General features: G+C 38.4%; 1 protein-coding gene across 1 annotated transcript in view; it reads right to left on the reverse strand.

The window, feature by feature from the left end:
- Positions 1–240: 240 nt before the first annotated feature.
- The window catches only part of OPA1 (OPA1 mitochondrial dynamin like GTPase), an 88,654-nt gene continuing 70,460 nt past the window's right edge, over positions 241–18,434 (reverse strand). The window contains 2 exon segments of the mRNA XM_075069044.1: positions 241–2,494; positions 4,968–5,045. Coding sequence (XP_074925145.1) covers positions 4,981–5,045 — 65 coding nt within the window. The 3' untranslated portion in view covers positions 241–2,494; positions 4,968–4,980.

Consider the following 18,434-nt stretch of genomic DNA (forward strand, 5'->3'; position numbering starts at 1 on the left):
CCAAATCCCGGCTTTTTCAAAATCCAGGAATTTTTCAGGAAAATCTGATAAAAAACAGATCCAAAGGGTGTGATTTATATATTAAAATAGTAGCCATATTCAGCAGTTGCATAATGCTCCATGTTCCTAGATCTCAAAGCACATTACAAAGGTGGAGTACCTTTACCATTATTTTGCAGATCCGGAAACAGAGTCACAAGGAGGTTGAGTAACTTTTAAACTGTGCATACGACATGAACATTTAGTGTTCAAAGCCTGAATTTTATTATTTTCCCTTCAATTACATCTGCATTCAATAAATACCCAGCTCTCAAGGAACACACCATGCCAAGACTCAGATTAGCAATAGAGAAATTAGAACCAAAGACTGTAGATACCATGCTGAAAAAAAGGTGCATATGGGACCACTGGATGTGACATTTTGCAACATTTACACTACACAGAGATTTTAAACAGTGATCATGTCAAGTAAACGCAAAAAGGTTTTTTGTACAGAGAGGGATTTCATACAAGTACAGACTAGTTCATGTGATATACAGTCTATGGAATCTGCTTTCCTTCACTGTTGTGGAAACAACTTAAACTTCTGAAATTACTCACAGTCTGTGCCAAAAGATCATATAAACCAATTTACCTTTTTTTTTTTTTTTTTTAAAGTGCACTCCTTTTCCTGTAATCAGGTGGCTTTAAGAAAAAAGAAGCCCCAGTGCTCAATCTGTTAGATTATCTTGCCATGTTTAATTTTAAGCACCACAGTATGCAAAACTACACTTTAGTTTTTTTTTACACAATGGTGCTTAAAGTCTTATTTTTGATTATCAAATGTTAGGGGTTTCCTGTTTCACTTCTAGTGTTGCTCTCTGTGTCAGAAGCAAAATGATACATGTTCTTACATACTGATTCCTTCTTATTCTCAATTACCAGTAATTCAAATCATTCGCCTCTTTCAGAGGGAAGAACACAAGCCTATGTCAATTTCCTAACCTACACTTTGGGATAATTGCACAAGGAACTGTTTTGAACCTCTCTAACATCCTCTTCCAGGGCAGTATTCAAGTATTCAGCACCATTTGTCAATTTTAGCTGGATTACTTCACTTGTATCAAGAGTGTCAGAAGAAAAATAAAAAGAGGCTTTAAAAAGTCACTGGACATCTGTGAAATTGTATTTAGATACTTTTCTTAAATCTGTCTCATTAACAACTTTAACAGCAATAGTAGCTAAGTCAAGATATGTAAAAAAAGATGATGTTCATTTATTTGGGGCTTATATTATACAAAATGTATAACTGGCAGATGGGATAACAGAGGAAACAAGTAAAATCAAGTAAGCAAAAGTCTATGTGATACCTCAAAGAATTGGTGAATATTGGTTTAATCCACCAAGCTCTGGTATGTCACTTGCAGATTGCTTTGGGGGCAATCTGAGAGACTGAAGGAAATCACCACCACTGAACAGCTATATCAGTCTAAACGACACAAAGCAAGTGGCTATGAAGGGATCTTGTGCATTACACTACTTTAAAGCAATTTTGGCCTTAAAGTCCCCAATAAAAAGAAAATATATATATAAAAAATCTGTTTTTGATCTTTTTTTCTGAAATGTTTATTTGAGAGGGTCAAACAAAGTGAGTTACATTGTTAAATTATTTTTCTGTATGACCCACACACATAATTAGCTTACTTTCCAATAGGACATGGGGAAAGTTAACAGGAAACCCAGTTAGTGTCCAGGCAACTCTCAAAATGAAATGTGATTGGCTATGATTCAGAGTATCATCATCTACTAGGAAAGTAGCCATAAAATGAGCAGCTGTTCACATTATTTCCTGAGCCAAACTTTTTAAGGAGTCAATGAATGACAGCCTGTATTTTTCAAATGAAAGGAACTGGCAGAATTCTTCTGATGACAATAGCTCAAGTGCTTAAGTAAAGCCCCTCTCTCTCTCAGATCTCTCTTCTAACCACAGTGTATTAGAGGTGTACCCTAGCAACTGAGGATGCTTCAACAAACTGTATAGAGATACAACCAATATTAGTTAGAAGGGTGTTAATTCATGTATGTACAAATGATACATCTTTATTTCAAACTCTCAGGATTATTTGCAGGCAAGAAACTGACACTGGATAAAACCACTTTATGAATCTGCTCCAGTCCTGCCATACTAGACCACAGCCAAGAAATAAAAGTCTCTCCATCCTCTCAGGAACAGAACTTAATTGGACAACTCTGGCATTCCCTCATCTTTTCATTTCAACACAACAAAAACTGGATTCTGCTGTCATGTTTGTCTTGCTTCAAAAATTCAAATGGGAGGTTTTGTTCAATACGTCTCAATCCCATGTGAGAAACTACTTCCCTCACCCCTTTGACATCACAGGATGCTTCAAAAAGGTACGACAGGAAGAAGAATGGGACAGCAAAGCCAGTTCATTCTGTCTTCTTTGTGCAATGCATTTTGGGAAAGGCCTGCGTTCTTATAGTAAAAATTCAGCTGAAATATAAAAAGGCAATGAATGTAATTAACAACACGTGCAATCATATTATACAGCTCAGTCATAATGCCTTATATACTCTGAGAATTAACACAGGAATTAGATGATGGACATGAATGAAATCTGAAAATGACACTCATACTTGAGTGCTGACAATAATTTTCATGTGCATTATCTAGCACTTTTCAAACAAGGATCTCAAAAATACTTTACAAAAACAGAGGTATTGTCACATTTTGATTACAATGGGCTATAACTGATCTCACATTTTAATGTTGATACAAATTGTGCACTCAAAGTGTATCTTAGAGCTGTTTCATGAGACCTGAATAACTAACCTAGAGAATGGAGTTGTAGCTGTGTCGGTCTCAGGATATGAGAGAGACCAGGTGGGGGAGGCAATATCTTTCATTAGACCAACTTCTGTTCATGAGAGAGACAAGGTTTCAAGCCACACAGAGCTCTTCTTCAGGTCTGGGAAAGGAACTCTCAGTATCGTAGCAAAAACTCTCTAGCTCCAACTACTATAAAGAACTCAAAGATGACCCCACACCACAGTTTACCCAGGAACTTAAGGGTATCATCAAATCCTTCCTCAAACACCTCCGAGACAAACTCCACAAACTCATTCCCCACATGCCTTCTACATACAAGGGAATCCAGGCAGACCAATCAGACCTGGCCACGGCACTCTTACTGAAGGAATATTGGGACTCATACAAATCAACCTCAAACCACACAGCACACAAAGGGCCAGCTTCCTTCATGGTACAACCTACTTTCTTCATAAACAACACAACATTAACAGGCTCCCTCAGAACACCATCCTCGCCACCATGGATGTCACTTCCCTATACACCAACATCCCTCACAATGATGGCATGACTGCCTGCCTCAAATATTTACAAGACAATGGACAACTCTCACATATCCATTCCTAACATTGCCAAACTCAGTCATTTCCTCCTCACTCATAACAATTTCACATTCAACAACAAATATTTTGTCCAAACCATGGGTACTAGGATGGCTTCCAATATGCCAACCTCTTCATGGGCCACCTTGACACCAAATGATATACCTGAGATATATCGATATTTTCATCTTCTGAACGTACAGCTTAAACGCCGTCATAGATTTCCACCACAACTTCAACAACTACCACTCATCCATTAACCTTTCTCTGGAGCACTTCCACATGAGCATCAACTTCCTGGACACCACAATCAGCTTCAACAACGGAACCCTACAGACAACTATATACAAGAAACCCACGGATCACTATATCTACCCTCATAGATCCAGTAACCACCTCAAACATACCAAGAACTAGGTTATCTACAGCCAGGCACTCAGATAACACACAAGATGCTCTAAGGAGAAAGTCTGAGATATACACCTTAACGTATTTAAAACCGCCTTCAGCAAGCAAGAACATACCACAAGAGTAGTAGATCATATCACCCACCCAAATACCCCAAGAGAACCTGCTTTAACACAGAAATAAAACCTCCTCCAACCTCACACCCCTAGTTGTCCCCTACCACTCCATACTGGAACCCATACAAGGTATCAACAACTACAACCCATACTCGATTTTCTTGAACCTCTACTTCTGGCCTTCAAACAACCCCCCAATCTCTCCATACTCATCATCAGAAGCAAGTTTCCTACAGACCAGGACACACCAACTCAAAGTGGCATCAGACCCCGCCAGAATAACAGATACAAGATCTGAAATCATCTCTCTACTGCTACACTGATCAACACTCCCACAACACAACTTTCAAGATCCATAGATCCTTTACGTGCCTATCAACACATGGTGTACCTCATCCAGTGCACTAAATGTCCGAATTACAAGGATGTGGGTGAAACTAGACAATTACTACGCCCTTGAATGAACTCAAACAGGAAAATGATAAAACATAAAAACTCCCTATCACCCACAGGTGAACACTTTTCACAGAGTGATCACTCTATATCTGACCTCTCAGTCCTCATCCTCAAAGGAAACCTGCATAACGTTTTGAAACAACGAGCCTGGAAGCTTAAATTAATTATTCTGCAAGATGCCAAAAATCATGGCCTGAACAGAGATACTGGATTTATGGCTTATTACAACAATCTGTAACCCACTAACCCTCTCTTTTTGTTCTATGACTGGCCACTCTACCTTGAATGGTCCATTACAATATGTGTTAACTCTTTATGCTAAACAATCTTTTCTACCTTGCATTTTGCTGTGACATTCTGAGTATGTTTCCCAGCTCTATGTGCTCGAAAGTTTGTCGCTCTCACCAACAGAAGTTGGTTCAATAAAAGATGTATTACCTCACCCACCTTGTCTCTATAACCTAACAGCAGAAGCAAGGAAAAGCTGTAAAATGAAATGGATTTTCAGGAAACAATTCCTTCAGCATTCTGTGTGATGGGTTGTTGTGTGTGTATAGGAGAGTAAGAACATTGTACCTGCTTGAACAATCTACTTCTCCTGATGGAGGGCTTCAATGAAGGCTTCAAGTTTTTCCTGGATTTCCCGAACTTTTTCTAGAAAGATTAAAAAGATTGCCATTCAAATTTCTAGCTATTTTATTGAGGATAGATACAAAAAAACTCAACTATAAAACAGAGCAAAACCCAATTCTGTAAGCAATCATTATCCTAAATGTTTGATGCATTGAATGCCTCTGTGACCAGTTCCTGCATCAGACAAAAAATAAAAGATTCTCTATTAAGACTTTTTTTCTTTAAAGAACTTTTCCAAGTAGATATCTTTTTACCATAAATGCTAATTTAATAATTTCAAAATGCAGCAAAGCAATCTGATACTGAAATAGCTATGTTTTGAAAAGCTTAGATTTCCACTGGTTCACATACATCAAGTCAACTGTGCACCCATTGTTATAAAGTGGGAGTTGTTACCCATTAAGTGAAGTGCACTAATCCCTCTCTCTTTTAGCCCAATATTATTCTCCACATTAGTAGCACAAACACCATTTATCATTCAAGAAACAGTTAAAAGTTAGTGACTTAACAGGCAGAATTGCAAGCAAGCAGACCTCAACGTACAAGACACCTGGTACAAGAGAGTGTGTGCTTGGAGCAAAGAATCCTATCTGAGTTAAATATTCAATGATATATCTAGTCTTGGTCCCTTGCATCTTAGCACTGACCAAAAGGATGCAGTCAGAAGTATATTCCACAAAACCTCTAAATCTGGAATCATTTTCCCCATTAGCAAAACCACTCACAGGACAAACCTACGTGCAGTTACTGAAAACAAAATGTCAGTAGGAAATTTAAAAAAAAACTCCAAACCCTTAATTTTTTTACCATCACTGTGTCCCTCTCTTCCCCTCAAGACCTTGGAGTATCTACATGTTATATGTAAACTGCAGTGATTTACAGAACCAACTTAAAAACCTAATGGGATTGAAAAGCCTGTATGCTTTTCTGCCCCTGCTTGAAGCTGCTTCTTGTAAACTGGTGGATCTCAAACTTCTGTACTGGTGACCCCTTTCACACAGCAAGCCTCTGAGCACGATCTCCCTTATACGTTAAGAACACACTTTTTAAAATATATATTTAACACTATTATAAATGCTGGAGGCAAAGTGCGGTTTGGGGGTAGAGGCTGACAGCTCATGACCCCCAGTTTGAGAACCCCTGTTGTAAACCTATGCAGAGCCAGTTACTCCTTTTTTAAGTGTGTGAAGGAAAGGGAAGAAGTGGATCACTGTACTTAGAATCTGGAAATCAAGCGTTCAGCCTAATAAAAGATACAATGTGTGTGCAAACGTTCAAATCTAGTTTTAGCAAGCTAAGCATATCATCTGGGACAAAGCCCCAGATTCCCTTTGTGAGGTTATAAGGGACGCTTGTGGTTACCTTCCATTAGTTTTTGTGGCTACTTATTACATTTAAAAAACCAAAGTACACTTTAGCCGTGATTGAACGGGATACGTGCGCAGCTGGAGCAAGCACCAAATGTGACCACCCAAGGGAGTGTTTGTAGGTGGTAGCTAGGAGAAATAATTGTTTCATCTAACAATGAAATGACAAAATCCTCATACTTTACACTAAAGTGTGTTTCAGAAACAAGAATAAACTCATCTTGTTAGGATAAAAAGGACATTTCAGCAGACCAGATTTTTAAGAGCGATATAAAATATACTCTAATAATAAAGAAAAATTCTGCAACTGAAAAAAAGCTGTTAACATTAATTGGCTAGCATTTGAAACAGATACAGTAAAACAAAGCTGTCAACTTTATTTCAGGGTTTCTTGGTGTTTTGTTAACAGCCTGGCAGAAACGGGAATTTGACTCTACTGTCCACATGCCAGGCATGGGCAGGCAGCTCTCGCATCGGTCTCTCTATGACCTCAACTCAAGTTGGCTGGACCACTCTTCTGATGGCCAGATGTAGTTTAGTCTCCTGACCAACTTTGTCATGGGGCATTCTAATGAGCAAAGAAAGGATCTGTACACCGGAGCGAACTTAGTGATAGTGTGTGCTGACCTGTGTTCCTGGGGACCCTACACTGGGCTAAAAATACCAGAAGCATTTCATTAAAGACATCGGGCTATCTTAGTCTATACTCGACCTAGACCATGTTCATCTCTGTGGTGTCTGAATGTTTTCCAAAGCTAAAAATTAAATAATGAGATGTATGCTTTTCAAGTGCAGCTTCCTCTCCAATCCCCCCACTCCCTGCCTGGGAAATGATATGTATGTTTGTTTTGTTAATCTGAGTGCATTCATATGCATTCCTCAGGAGTAGTGCTATTCAGGGCAGCCAAAGTCTTGAAGTTTGAGACAGTTTTTTTAGCTATTCTGGGTCCGGATAATTTCTAGTCTTGCAGATATGGACAAAGGGTAAATTTCTGCTCCCATTAAAGTCAAGAGCACAAGTCCCATTGAATCCAGTAGGATCAGGATTTCATCCCAAGACTTAAAATATAACAGAGATGAGGCCTCAGTAAAGCCATGTTGCTAAAGACGACATGCTGCTGTTGGATTCAAAACTGGTTAAAGATTGGTTTTTTTGTTTCGGGGGGGGGGGGGGGGGGTGCGCCGCACAACCCATATAGCTTTCAAAGGCTAATTTCGTATTATATTTGACAAATGCGTCAAAATTATTTTTGTAATTATGATATATACATCTTACCTTGGGGAGTAATGTAATTCTGAACTATTTATTTTTGGTTTGGATTGCTTTATTCAGTCCAACGTTCTTTCCTCAAATATGATTTTTATACTGATCAAGCTATTAGTTTGATTGAAAGCAGACAGATTTAACAACATTAAATGCAAATATTTTTCCTGCTCAACCCTTGGTTAGTGAAATAGCCCAGTGCTAGAAATTCACAACATCAATCAAATCCATAATTTATGAGTTCACCTTTAAAAAAAGGGGATGTGGGGGTTGTCGGTCTGTGCCAACAATACCTACTTTAATTTTTCAATCAAGGCATGTTAAAGTAACAGAATAGCCAATGTTTATTCCACCAGAATGTAGTCCATCAGTTGTGTATGTTTAGAGAACAGACATACTAAAGTTGCCTCCATTGTTATCATAAGCACTTTATCAGTTTTTATACCTGGATAAAATTGAAGTAACTCCTTAACTGTAATAATTATGAGGTCTTTAAGTAACTTTGGAATAAAACAGTTGAAAAGTCTGTCAAGAAATTATAATATAGTCATATGAAGCTTTGTATCTGCAGTAGGAATACAGCTTATTGCACTGAAACAGACACTAATCAACAGGTAAAATGTATTTCTTTCTAAAATCCACAATGCAGCACACAGTAATAGTACTCTGCTATTTAGTTTGCTTTTCATTTAGCATAATGGCAGAAAGTACATTCACACAACTGTGATTAGTAAGAAGGTAATTTTAAATTCTTGGAGATACTTATTTTGATGAGCAACATAGTGCAGTGACTGAATACTTTACGGTAAGTATGTCAGTACTTCATATCATTTAAATTCAGAACAAGAGGATGGTAACTATAATTGATCCAAACAGAAACTATAGATGTTAACTGCATCAAATTTTGGGGAAGTTTGCTTCTGGATCCAACACACTTTGCTTGTGAGACAGATTAATATTCGCCCCTTCCCCAGCACACAGACACAGACACACACACACACGATTTCCCAGGGGTTCTGCTCCAGATCTGGGTCCAAGCTTCTTGGCTTGAGCCCATCTCCAATTAAACAGCACAATTTCAGTATATTTAATATTGCAAATGAAAACTTTCTCAAAAACCCAGTAGTCTCTTTGGGTTTCAAACTAGGACACTTCTACATATGAGTATACATTAAGGAGATGCCTACTACATATGGAAGACATTTTTGTAGCAATATTATATTATTCTAAGTAAAAATAACTCACAGACTACAAGATAAACTTTTAACATGCTGACAAGTATGTATTTCTCTAACCCACTGAACTTTCTCCTGAGTTACTATCCAATGCTCCAATATCACATCAGGTTTCCAAATGCTACAGTTCTAATTTACTTCTGAAGTTTATATTTAGAGTGTTGCTCATAACTCTGATAGTTTTAATACAGATTTGGAGTTATGAATGCATGAGTCTTACACCACCTGTTAAACAGTGATCAAAACTTAAGCGAAACCAGCGCGGGAAAAAACTATAACAAACTCCTTGTTTCTAGCATTGGAACATGAAACACACAGGCCTACAGGCAATGAATGCCCATTCTACTTTCCATTTACCCAATGTTTACCTAAAAGATGAGCTGTTCCATACATCAATTCATTATTTCTCCTGATCTGGTCATGAATATTCCCATAATCCTTTCCCAATATCCCATAAACCTCCACTGACACAGAATGAAGAAATTCTTTATTCAGACGGCTTCAGAGACTCATTCATGCTTGTTCCCTCTTTATCTCCACATGAAATGATACCGCTGCCCACTCATTTTCATGTCATTAATCCTCTGACACGGACTCTAAAAGGCTCAAAACCAGACTAATTGATCTGTAATTAGGATCTGAATTCACAGTGAATACAGAAAGACCCAGCCAAGGATAAGGTTTACTTTTGTTGTTAACATCAACAGCAAAAATATTCAGTCTCATAAAGACAGATTGTCTACTTACTGGTCCCAACTTTATAGCTACATTATTAACGTGCCTCACCCGTAAAAGCATTGCATTGAGTGCAATAGAAATGCTGTTAAAATTGAAGCCAGTTACCTTCCAAGCAAAGCTGATGAGGTAGGGGTGAATAACAAAGCAATAAAACAGAAAGAAACTTTTCATATAATGCTGTAAGAGTAAGAAAAATAATCAGCTTTATAATCAAATTACTTTTTCTAAAAGAGGAATTTAGCTTTCCAGTGCAAGACATCTCTGTCATGACTGAAAACAAATGGTGTAAAAGTTTCCTCAGAGGTAGCCCTGTAGACAAAGATGTCCTGTTTACTAATTCTTCTCTTTGATGACATAAATCCATATTTTTGTTTAGTTTTTCAAAATACATACATTTGACTAAATATAGGATCACTTCTGCGTTAATCTAACATTAAAAGCAACACAGCTATGCATCATTGGCAATGAGACTGCCTTTTCAGAATAATAGGTGCTTAGATGTTACGTTGAGGTATGCCACAAACTCCTAGACGGAGAAATGCAACTTGAAGACAGATTTACGAATTATATCCAAAAAAACTTATGCATATACAGGATCTTCTCATACACACACACACACACACACACACACACACACACACACACACACACACACACACACACACACACACACACACACACAAGCAGTGCAGCAGCAAGAGGAGTTGCGGGTAACCTTTCCCCTTCAACTAACTCAAAGTATCAGTTTAAAACTTTTTCTACTAGACTATCCATATGGCAGAAGCAGCACGGGCTTCTGAAGAAGGTTGTCATCCTGGCCTTGGAATAATATTTAGGACTCAAGAAACCTCCTAGAGCTTATCTACATGAGGAAGTTATACTGTTACCTGATGATGTGTGAATTTAAACTGCTATAGTTACAGCACTTTAACGCCTCACATGGACACTAAATACAAAAGTGTCATAAGAACATAATATCATAATGGCCACACTGGGTCAGACCAAAGGTCCATCCAGCCCAGTATCCTGTCTTCCAAGAGTGGCCAATGCCAGGTGCCCCAGAAGGAATGAACAGAACAGGTAATCATCAAGTGATCCATCCTGTCACACATTCCCAGTTCCTGGCTGGGAATATATGTGTCACACACACACACACACACACATATATACACCTATGTGCAATATATGTCATTTTTTCTCATTTTCCAAAGCTTATGTTGCTTGGAAGGGGTTTAAGCAAATTTGAAAGAAACCACTCTTATTCCAGAATAAGACAGCGTCCACACGACGAGTTAAAAATGATATAGTTATACTGCTGTAAATATACTAGTAAAGTTCTCCCATGTAGACAAGCCTTTACTTTTTATTGTACACTTCTGTTCCCTGACTCTGATATAAATATGAAGGGGAAAACCTTCACAAACTATTTTTCTTCTCATCTACAGATGAACAGTTACATTGGAGGAAAGGGACTAGAGTTGTCTGTACTTAGTGAACTAAATCATAATACTTCTGATGTTACAAACATTAAGAAGGAATCCACACAAACATCCCTGTCTTCTAGGAAATGGTTAGTATTCCCATTTTGCAGACAGGAAAACTCAGAGAGGTAAAGTCATCTGCTCAGAAATCAAACATTTAGATCCCTATTTAGGTAAGCTTTTAAGTATGTGTAAGTGTGTTCCTGAGTAAAGATGTTTTTCTCATTTGGGGCCTTAGAGGAATGAGCACAAGGCTGGCAGAAAATCGTCTGAGTTCTAATGTCCTCTCTGCAACTAAGATATGCTGCCTCTCAGTCTTACAAGTTAGACAATGGGAGATGGGCATCAGTCCATTTCCTTGCCTATACAGGATTGCTCCCAGCAGTATGGTCTCTGGTTCTTTGTTCAGGCTACTTTTAGGGGCATCGAACACTCTGTAGGAATCTATTCCGCAGAGCAACACCTCTCTCTGTCAAAAGTTTCAGCCTGAAACTTTTACTCAGTATCAAACCATCACCTACAAAAAAAGTTTATTCTTTAAAAAGAGGAGGAAATATTTGCACAGCCATGACACATGCATGCCTGAACTGAGTGACCACTTGCGCTTCCTTGCCCTCCTCCCTCCCATTTTTGGTGTATGCTGCATTCTCACCTGTCCATCAGTCTATCATTCAGGGTTTGAGTCTACAGTCTGATCTGCACAGAGACCCACCAAAGTCAATGGAGCCCACTTATAGACATTGAATTGCAGGATCAGGGTCTGAGATTATAAACTCCTTGACGATGGGGACCTATCTTCTATTACCAACTTTGATGAAGCACCTTGTAGACGAGGCGGCACTATGAAACAACATGTATAACCCCTATAGTTCTGGCTTCTTGTACTTTGTTAAATAATTCCTCTCCTTTTTGAGGGCTTACACCCTTCTGATATTCTTAGGTTTTGATCCATTATTCCTTTTATCTGGTGTTTATATTTTAGTTCTTTTAAATCTTTCCTCCTAAGTCAATTTTTTCCATTCTCTTCCCTGAATTCCTTCTACACAAGGAGTTAGCTTGCTACAGCTCCTTTAGGAAAATCGCTGATTTGCTGTTATGAAAACATCATCTTTCCTTCAGAAAGCAGAAAATCCAGTCTATAGTCAGATTGATTAGAATGCCCAGCATCATACTCTTCATATCTGGTAATATGGATCAACAGTCCACTGCAGAAAGTGGGATTTTAACTTATGGCTAACTAGCGTATTATCCCAGTTACATATACAAAACCACACTGAACAAATATAAAAGGGGCTAAGTGACACAATCTCTTCTTGGTTCAGCCCTTTGTGCCACGTTCTTCCATATTCTATAGGACCATAGAAAACTCCAGTTTTTGCTAAAACAATGTGGGAGCAGTGTTCTAAAGATTGTCCAAAACAACCCCTGTAACTACAAGTTACAAAACTTGAATCAACATGCCTTTTCCCAACTCCCAAATGGCTCAGAGCTACTATAATTTACTGATCATTGCAGGGTCATGTCCTGCTGAATTTAAAAAAATTCTTGGACATTGGCTCAACACATTTTTTTGCCAGTTTCCTCTTGTTCACATACCATATTTTCCTCTGGATGTGTCCGACAGGAAAGCTAAAACTTTAAGAAAAAAGGAAAAACCACCCAGGCAGCCCTTAAAGAGACAGAACATCATTTATCACCTGTAAAGACAGATTTATAAGAAGAGGGCCCCCTCTGTTCCTTTAAGACTGCAAAACAGATGGGAAGTGAATGGACAGTCAGAGGGTCAAGAAAACTCATGGGAGGTGCTGCTTGTCTGCTGTGTGTATGTTCCCAGCATAAGAAAGAGGTCAAGATTGTAACTGCATGGCTGGGTGCTGGAAAGGCCCTTTCTTCAAGCTGTTACAAAGACAAACGCTGTTCCTCATTCTGCTGTCAAACTGTTATAAATATTGGTTTGTCAAAAGCCCTTCAGTGGCTGAAGTTTTTAAAAAAAGGCAGAACAGGAGAATGAATCATGTAAATGATTCTTAAACAATTAGCTCATTAGTGTAATAAAAGCACTGCAGTACGGAGAAGTTTAAATGGAATTAATAATAGTTCATATAGTAAATCCATGATTCATTAAAAATATACAGGCTTAAAATGCAAGCTTGCAGAAAAGCTAGCGTACCACTTCATTACTGGTAGCCAGCATAGAATGAACAAAGCTGCTAACCAAAGTAACATCATAGTAAAACTAACTTTTACTGTTATCAAATATGTTTCTCAAATCTACTGTACCATGCAAGAGATACAAATATATGGCAAGATTAAATGAATACTTCCTGTAGATTTTGAACTTCAAAGTACATTCACTGAGATTGGATAATCATGACACAAAAGTATTAATCACATTTGTGGAGAAGACTTGCTTTATAGAGCTAGGAAGATAAAAACAGCACTATGATGTTTTACTAGCTGGAGCCCAGAGCGACTGGCAAAACTTAATCAATTTTTGCACTAAATCACTTTTCCAGCCCTTGAAAACAGGCAGTTCATTTTTGGGTGCACTTGGAATACTGGTATTCTTGGTGGTATGGGGAGTGGTGGGAGGAGGTGCTCTGCGTGGCTGATAGAACAAGTGAGGTGCTATTATAATGATGGATTACTGATCTTACTTTGAATAGTTAGCATCTTCTTAGAACCCTAAACCAAAAGCAAAATATTTAGCACATCCATTTTATACACATCCGAATATAGCCAGATCTCCAGGAGCTGGTTTAACACATCCTAGTTTTATGGACATGAGCTCTTCTATGACCTCCTGATGGTAAATTGACCAAGTACTTTGTTTAACTAGACCACAACAGGAAAAATATCAGGGGAGTCAGATTCTCTGCCTCTGGTGGGGAAGCAAACATTCTCTCTTTTCCTTCTTGTTTCAGGGGAGGATTCAGCTAAAGGAAATTTAGATACCCCAGCTTGTATGGGTAACATGCTATAAGTGAGAACCATGCAAGCACCGCAAGAAACTGATGCTAGGAATAGAGTCTAGCTAGAAGATGTATAATCATCATCACTCAAGTCAATCTAGTTACCAGCATTAATGATACTTTATCCTCAAATCATATTTGAGTAAAGTTATCAACAGCCACTTAAGATGAGCCTCACCTTTACTTCATGCTAGGGGATGGCGCAAAACCAGCAGTAAGAAAGCCAGCTTGTCTGTAGACATTAAAGATACTTTCACAAGTACTTAGCATTGCCATTTTATTTTAACATAGCTAAAAATGCTCTTAGAAAAAAAACCCACCATAAAACATGAATTGTGCATTGTATTGATGAAAGTGTAGGCTACTAATTAATCAACGTCTTGACCCACACCGGCCTGAGATCTGCACATGAGCCCTTCTTAGCTAATGAAACTGTTTCCAGCAACACATTTTCCCCTCCCCAATCAAACAGAACAGAAGCCGACTGTATTTCCCAGAGCAGACCCCAGGGCTCTATAGACTGGCAAACATGAAGTTATCACCCCATATCTGACAATGCAGGAGCATAGTATCAGAGCTGAGATCGCTAGGCGGAGGTGAAAATGACAACTACTGAGACTTTTGATCTGACACTAGTTACGTTTTTGAGAACTTGTCATGTGTCAGGTCCCACATCCCTATAAAAGAGAAGGTAATTAATGCCACAGCACTACCATAAACAGCGCTCAGAGCCTACCACAGGTTTCAAAATGTTCATTAAGCATTGGAAATTCTATTAAAACTGCCAAAATGAGAGACCGAATGGAGCACACATAGATGTTAGTCACATTGCTTAATGCATGACTGGAAGGTGCCCAGACAGTACAGTGATGAGGAACAAACTCAGAATAGAGATGTCTTGAATCAGCTCTACAATCAGGCAAAGATTTAATTGTGGAAGGAAACCTGTCGTTTTCATTTCCTGTATCAGAGTAACGTGCCCATTAACTGGGGAGGGAATAGGTGAAAAACAAACTAAAAGCAGACCATGAACATTATGTGATGACTCATCCAAATACATATAAGATTTAAATTCCTCCAGCTGATGCACAGACAACTTCTGTGACTAACCATTACGAAATGCAATTACTTGTGTAAATCCTAGTGCATAAATATGAATATTGATCTTTATAAAGCTAAGTGTTAGAAACTGATACATTTTGGTCCTCAAACCACAGGAAGATTGTACTCAATAGTTACTTGGACCACAAATCAGTAAAAATCTCTCTACAACAACATTCATGTTAAATTTCATCATTAGAAGAGAAAATGTCTGTCTGAAATTATAACAAGAGAAATGTTTAGAGATAGGACTGATACCATGATTCATCTCTGCTTGTCAGGAATACAGATTAATTGCTTAACTGCTCCTGCTCTGAAAGAGAAGATGTTGCTTTCTTCTTTGTCTTCTTTTTTGTTTGTATTGTCATATTAATTACTATACTGCTCTCTTATTTTATATTGCCTTCCATCTTGGAAGCTAGGTGAAAAATCACCATCACAATACTAACTAAGCTGGTAAAGAAGCACTGATGACCCTAGTTTCTTAGGCCTCTTGGGGTCTGATTAATATATGTCACAGCTTGATAGTGGTTGACGCATCCTCCTTTGATTCATCTACTCGCAATAATTTTGCATTTCTACAAACACTACTGCTTCTACATCCTTAATGGGATCTTCATGTAGATGATTTCTGCACATATCACTGATCAGTTTTTAAAACTAGCACCCAACATTCTGTTTCCATCCTTGAAACACGCAGTAAATTTCAGGAAGAGATTAAATTTAGTAAATATAACACCAGAACAACATGCATCAAAGGACAGATCATTGGACTCAGACAAGATTAATAGGCAGCAAACATGCCTTCAGTCCTACACCGATTTATCATTATCTTTCTATGTTGACTTTAAATGATGGTCTTGGTCTGCGAAGAATGTGCTAAACTTTATAAAGGATCCATTTTTGAACCTGGATATTAGTGCCTGGCTCTTCATCAATAACATTAAGAAACCACAGCGCTCCGATCTTTGCCATCTGGGATTCTGAAGTTAAGAAAACCATCGCTCCATCAGAGGAGGTTTACAATTGACGTATGCTCTCCCTTGAGGATTACTTCCCTCTTTGAGAGGATGCGGCTCTTTAAAGCCCTTTCTGCCATGACACAAAGCAGGAGCTACTTTATCTGCACTTTGACACAAACATTCCTGCACATTCCTCTAGCAATTGCTTTAATTCGTCAGTTTCACACAGCCGTCCAAAACAAAGAACTGTTAAATTCAAGTTGCCTTCGCTACCACAAAGTACATTTGCTTTAGATGGGCTCATGCACTGGGCTACACTGAATTAAGAATAAGGCAAAGGTGACTAGGTAAAAATAATAGCTATTTGCTCTATAACTGAAAAGAACAGAGTAGGAAAACTGAACAAAAATAGCTGAATATATTTTAATCCTAAAAATAACAATCATACTTAGTGTGCATGTACAAACTATACATATGCTCTCTCTCTCTCTCGTACACACACATCCTCCCCACAATTCAGCATGCATATGGGGAGGGTTGTGATGAAGCGTGTCATGTTGCCTCTAACATTTCCACCTTATCAGATACAAATGGTGTAAGTGAGCATTCAGTTTCTGGCTGAGACTGAGGCATAGATGAGGGTGCACAAATAAGGAATAAATCCAGAAAAGATTGAGGGGGAATGAGTGGAAGATAACAGCCACCATCACTGAGAGCATAATCTGACTTGAATTTGCAGGTCTTTTTAGTTCCTCAGCTGCTTTAGATGATCAGATAGCGGGGATAGCCAGGACTGCTGTTTGATCTGCACCTGTTCAGAAGGTTACAACATTTTCAGATGCAGATCTCACTAATATTATCACTTCAAGATTAGACTACAGCAACATGCTCCTTAGGAAGATACCTTAGGGCCATTAGGTATGCATAATGCAGCTGGTTGCAAAGTTACCATCCTGTTTTCATTCAAATCTCTTCTAAAAGCTCACTTCTTCCATGATATTAATTAGTTTTAAAGATCCCTGTATGTTCTTCCTTCCTCTGGATTTCTAAGTCCACGTCTTCTTCATGTTCATCTTTTAGAGTCCCTTCTGGGGACTTTGGGACCCCACAGTAAGTGCTCACAGAATTAGACCCTTTACCTCAGTCTTGCAGAATCCAAACATATTGCTGGCAATAAATATTTTAATCACCAATATAAAATACAAATAATAGTGGCTGACTCTCTGTAATCTGCATTGGTTATCTATTGGTTTCCAGGTAGGCTTTAAGGTGTTGGTTTTGCCCTACTCATCTGGACCCTTCTACCCCGAGAGACTACTCTTCCCCCATGGTTGTGACCAGTAGAGCTGCTAGAGTTTTATCAGTCCTTATGTTAAAAGGGGGAACATCTGATTTAGAAGCAAAAGAATCTGGAGCAAATGGAGTCAGGAAAGCCAAGGGAGGACAAGATTTTAAGGACATATCAACAGATCATGAGATGTGATCAGGAAGAGGTCATTAGAAACTTTGTAGTCATCTCAGTGGAGTGAAACACAAATATGGGATAGTCAACTCCACATTCTAAAATTAGTTTCATGCAGCATTTTCATTCTGCAGCTCATAGCAATGAAGAAAATAATGTCACCATGCAGTACTATGCTACAACGGTCCCCAAATTAGTGCTAAGGGACTCTGGCACCCAGCCCCACTTAAATGTATGACATTAAAAACAGGTGACTTTAACCACACTTTGCTATAAGCAGACATTCCACAGACCCCAGGGACACCCTTATTTGAGTGGAATCTAACAATGGCCGTACATGACCCATAAACTCCAAATACTGGCTCCACATCAATCTCTCTATTTTAATTAGCAGTCTAATCTGGTGAGAAACTGTACATAGATTTGCAACTGAACTAAGATGGCATGCAAAGGACGTCCAATATTCAACCAACATAAATCAGGCACACTAAAAGGACACTTCCAAAATAAAACGCAACAGAGGCTTAAATCCAATTCTAATGAATTCACAACACAGTAAAAATGTAATACAGTGACTTCAACAGGCAACAAATCCCAGTGTTAGCCTTAGATATAAAAAGCAGAAGAGTTTTTCGGAACACTAGTTTAGTTAGTCTTGATACACTTTGACCTTTAGAAGAAAATAATTGCAGCTAATTCTGTGCATCAAGATCACATTTTAGAACTATGACAGAATTTAAGAAAATTGCCCTAAGAATTTCTTTTTCTGCACATTCAACTGCCTTCCTCCATTTCAATAGGCATTTGTGTAGAAAGAAGTCCTGACTA

The sequence above is a fragment of the Chelonoidis abingdonii genome, chromosome 8 (assembly GCF_003597395.2).
Source record: "Chelonoidis abingdonii isolate Lonesome George chromosome 8, CheloAbing_2.0, whole genome shotgun sequence".
Taxonomy (NCBI): domain Eukaryota; kingdom Metazoa; phylum Chordata; order Testudines; family Testudinidae; genus Chelonoidis; species Chelonoidis abingdonii.